Raw genomic sequence first — 4,689 nt, forward strand, 5'->3', positions numbered from 1 at the left:
AATTGTAAACCGTGAGCACTACTGCAAGATTAGCAAGATCATGCATCCCTCGTGGGGACGTAGATTTGACGTGTCAAAAGGATAAAAGACAAGGATAGAATATTTCAATGGCATATTCCATCTCCCCACCCTCCCCCCTCTCCAACGAGTGGGAGGATAGAACCTTTGAGAAGGTCCTCCTCCTCCTCCTCCTCCTCCTCGTCCCGCCTTAACAATTATCCAGAAGAATCCACCCACAAATAACAGCCCCTGGCACCCCCAGCCTCTCTTATCCCTTTCCGGCTATCCCACCCTGACGGAATAACCCCCTCCTGATATCATATCCCCTCCCCACCCGCGACCGACGTCGACGTTTCCCAAGAAGCTGCGGAATCGACCAACCCTCGGTGGACCCCACGGAATATCCCGCGGCATAAACCTTCAATTCCTCCAACGCTATACCGAATATTCCCCGCTTTTCTCCCTCCCTTCCCTCTTATTTAAATCCCCTTTTCCTCCGCCCCTCTCTCATCGCCGTCTCCGTCTCTAAATCCCAAACACTAACGCCGAAACCAATCTTCTTAGCTTTCAATGGCTCTGAAAGCCGTTCATGTCTCCGATGTCCCCAATCTCGACCAGGTCCCCAAGGGCCCCACCATCGCCCTCTCCTCCTCTCTTCTCCCCAAAGGTAATTTTTTTTTTTTTTTAAAAAGATCATTTTTTTTTCTTTGTGTGAAATTTTGGGATTGGATGAAGCTGAGGCATTGGAGGTTGTGAACAGGGATGGAGGACTTGAAGTCGGCGTTCAAGCCGGCGAAGTTCGTGGTCATCGGGCACAGGGGGAAGGGGATGAACGCTTTGGCGTCGCCGGACCGCCGGATGAAGGAGATCAAGGAGAACTCCATCCTCTCCTTCAACCTCGCTGGCCGTTTCCCCGTCGACTTCGTCGAGTTCGACGTCCAGGTATATAAACCGTCTATCCTCCTCCTCGCCGGCGTTTTGTCTCCGGTCGCGAGTTTTTTTTTTTTTTTTTTTCCTTCATCGGAATTCTTTTTATCGGCGTTCCGTTCGGACCGCAGCGATCCGCGTTTGGTGCGCGGCTTTTCGCCGGTGAATCTCCGCGGCCGCGTACAAGAGTTTTTTTCATAACGCCACGTGGCTGTGTCTTAAGCGGGCCGCGTGCGCTTTCATGGCCGGAAAAAGAGACTCGCATGTCCTGTGCTGATCCGATTGACCTGTTCATTGGTGGACTCTGTGATGCGATCCGGACCGTCGGATCGACCGTCTTGGGCTACTGGTTTTTTTTTCTTGTGTGTCCCACAAGGTCATGCTTTGTGGGCATCCAATTCTAAATTTAGGCATTTCGATGACATCTAATTTGATTATATATATATATATATATATATATATATATATATATATATATATATATATATATATATATATATATATATATATATATATATATATATAATTTTAAGAACGTAGGAGGATGACTTGAGAGGCTATGGTGGGTTGTGGGTAGGACGGTTTGCAGTGTCATCTGTAGCCAGAAATGCTTCACGTGGCTTGCACGCGATTAGGATGAGAGCAAAATTTTAATCTATATTTTGTGGTAGAAAGAGTTTTACAAGGAGTGGTTGGATTGTGATCACATAATTTCAATTTTTTCTATCATGAATGGTAAATTGCTACATGTTTTTTTTGAAATCGTACAACTCGGGGATTGCAATCAGGATTTTGTGGTGAGTAGGCCGCACCATAGAGTATTATACAGACTTCAATGGTTACCATTAGACGATGGATGGCTATCGAATAATACATATCATATATTATATGGTTCGTGCTTATAACAAAATGCTGTATTCATAGTGAATTCTGAGTAACAAAAGTATCAAGTTTATCCACTTTCTAATAGTAAATACATGTATGCATACACACAAGATCATATCTTTAAGCTAATGTGCTCATGCTGCGTGAATGTAGAGTGCTATATAGTCTTAAATGGCTGCTACATCATTTAATCATATAAATGGATGGCTACCAAATAAGATGTGGTGGACAACATGCAAAACACGTCTATGGCAATATAGCATACAATGCCCATCCTGTTTGATTGCCATCCGTACGTGTATATGATCGGATCATTATGGTTGTGGACGTCTAGGACTGTGTACATGCATTGCAGATGATGATCACCTGTACTTCTCAAAAAGAAATATTCCCTTTTAGGGCATTGGCCCATGCTTGTAACATTTTCTTTTTACTTTGGCAACTCAGTAGTATGATCTTTGTTTTTATTCCCCAAGTTTTCCGTTACACCAAATCAAGGCACTGATTTCTTTATCTTTGTGGGTTTTCTTTTTTCTTTCTTTTTTTTTTTTTCCTTAAAAATATTGGGTGAGCGAAGAACCTTAGAAGAGAACCATGAATGTGATTTTTGTAGGTGACCGCGGATGATTGCGCAATAATCTTCCACGACAACTTTATACTCACCGAAGAGGATGTAAGATTCTATCTCTTCCTTCTTTTTTTTGCATTTTTTTCCCCCTCATGATCACAATTAAATGTTTTCTTCTTCATCTCATTCTGTTAAATAATCCTTTTTTTTTTTTTTTTTTTTTGCTTTTGATCGTCCAGGGCAATATATCTGAGAAGCGTGTGACCGATCTTACCTTGGAAGAATTCTTTTCTTATGGGCCCCAGAGAGAGCCTGGGAAGGTGGGGAAAAAACTATTTAGAAAGACCAAGGATGGGAGAGTGTTTAATTGGAATGTGGAAATTGATGACCCTCTTTGCCCATTGGAAGAAGCATTTCAGAGGGTTGATTCCCATGTTGGATTCAACATTGAGTTGAAATTTGATGACAATCTTGTCTACCAAGAAGAGAAGCTTATGCATATTCTCCAAGTAATTTTGCAAGTAGGTACATTTTATCCCTATGGCTGCTACTGGCCCAATTATTGACTGTATAAATCTTCAAAAAATCTCTAAGATCGGACAGCCAAATATTCAAAAGATTATCAAAGAATATGTTATTCTTAGATTATTTTTTGATGATCTTTTGAATATTTAGTTGTATGATCTTGAAAATCTGTTGAAGATTTATATAGTCAATATTGGGCTGATAGCCACTAATCAAACTTCCTCCTTATTGTTTTCTTAAAAAAATAATTTTGTGGGCATGGTTGTTCTTAATTATAGGATATTATTCGTGGCAGGTGGTCGACAAGTATGCGAATGAAAGAACAATAATCTTCTCAAGCTTCCAACCTGATGCAGCACTACTTATTCGGAAATTGCAGGGCACTTACCCTGTAAGTAGAGCTTCCATTCTTCCAAACTTACAATTAGAATTTAAAAGACTCAAATTCACTGGATAAGCTAGTTACTGTTTTTTTTAATAGTAATTGACCTTTTGATTGCATGACTTTTGAAACAGGTGTTTTTCCTGACAAATGGTGGGTCAGAGATCTATAGTGATGTGAGGAGGAATTCTCTTGATGAGGCCATTAAATTATGCTTGGCAGGTGGCCTGCAAGGGATAGTATCTGAAGTTAAAGCCATCTTTAGAAATCCATCAATGATACCTAGAATAAAGGAATCCAATCTAGCGCTGTTAACTTATGGTCAACTAAAGTAAGCCTCTGTCAACTTTACTCCGATTGAGATAAATGTTCGGTTTTGTTAGTTTTATGTCACTAATCCAATATTTCTGTCTGCAGTAATGTTCCCGAGGCTGTATATATGCAACATCTGATGGGAATTAATGGTGTTATTGTTGACTTGGTTCAAGAGATCACTGAAGCTGTTTCAGACTTCATTAACCCAGAGACAGTAAGAGATGAAAGCTTGTCTGATTCAGTGAAGGAGGGGAAGGCAAAGGAGTCAACAAAGCTAGAATTTTCTCAGCGCGAGCTTTCATTTTTGATGAGGCTTATACCTGAATTGGTGCAACAATAGCCAAGTTCTTTTGTTTTTTTTTTTCCTTGGCATTAACGTTGTTATACGGAATCCTATCTTATTGGTATACGTCATGGCTGAGACCCTTCTTAAACTGTAACTGGAATTTACTGTGATGGTTTTTAAGCAGAGCCTCTCAATTTGTCCTCTATATTGGCCAAGTCTTTTGGACCACCAAGGGGAAGATGGTTGAGTGGCTGCTTTTTCCATAATCGAGAGGTTTTAGCTGTTATGGAGGCAAAATGTTGATGAAATGGGGCCTTTTGCAGCTTGCTTATGAGTATATATGACAACTTTGAGAGAAGAGTGGAAGCCAAATGCATGTAACAATATGGAAATGAATGGTGTAACTTAGACTTGCCAAAAAGCTCTATAGATCGGTTCAAGGGCCCTGGGCTGATCATGGGCTGTTCAATTGTGTTGAGGGTCTAAAGGGCAATTCTGTAGCTTGGTTCTTGGATCAATTTTGATTACCAGGTGTTTGCTACCATGCTCCCTTCATCCTTTATAAATTTGCAGCTCCAGAAAGGGTCAGGGGGAGGGGGTGGATGGGGAGGTGGGCAAGGACCAGGTGGAAGAGAGCGGGCGTGTGGATGTTTGGGCCGGCAAAGAAGATGGAAATGTTGGTGAGGGGAGGAAGATGTGGAGATGATGGTGAACGTTGGATAATATTCTCATTGATACACCCCTGTGAACTGATATAAATATATGATCTATACAAATAGACATTTCATTAACAATTGACAC

General features: G+C 41.1%; 1 protein-coding gene across 1 annotated transcript; it reads left to right on the top strand.

Moving 5' to 3' along the window:
* The first annotated feature begins 267 nt into the window (after window positions 1-267).
* LOC105051040 (glycerophosphodiester phosphodiesterase GDPD1, chloroplastic) lies at window positions 268-4,246 on the top strand. The gene is made up of 7 exons (XM_010931304.4): window positions 268-667; window positions 761-942; window positions 2,426-2,485; window positions 2,620-2,901; window positions 3,201-3,296; window positions 3,422-3,618; window positions 3,705-4,246. The coding sequence occupies exons 1-7, from the start codon at window positions 571-573 to the stop codon at window positions 3,940-3,942; spliced, it is 1,152 nt and encodes a 383-aa protein (XP_010929606.1). The 5' UTR covers window positions 268-570; the 3' UTR covers window positions 3,943-4,246.
* Window positions 4,247-4,689: the final 443 nt, after the last annotated feature.

Source organism: Elaeis guineensis, chromosome 9, assembly GCF_000442705.2.
Source record: "Elaeis guineensis isolate ETL-2024a chromosome 9, EG11, whole genome shotgun sequence".
Classification (NCBI taxonomy): Eukaryota; Viridiplantae; Streptophyta; class Magnoliopsida; order Arecales; family Arecaceae; genus Elaeis; species Elaeis guineensis.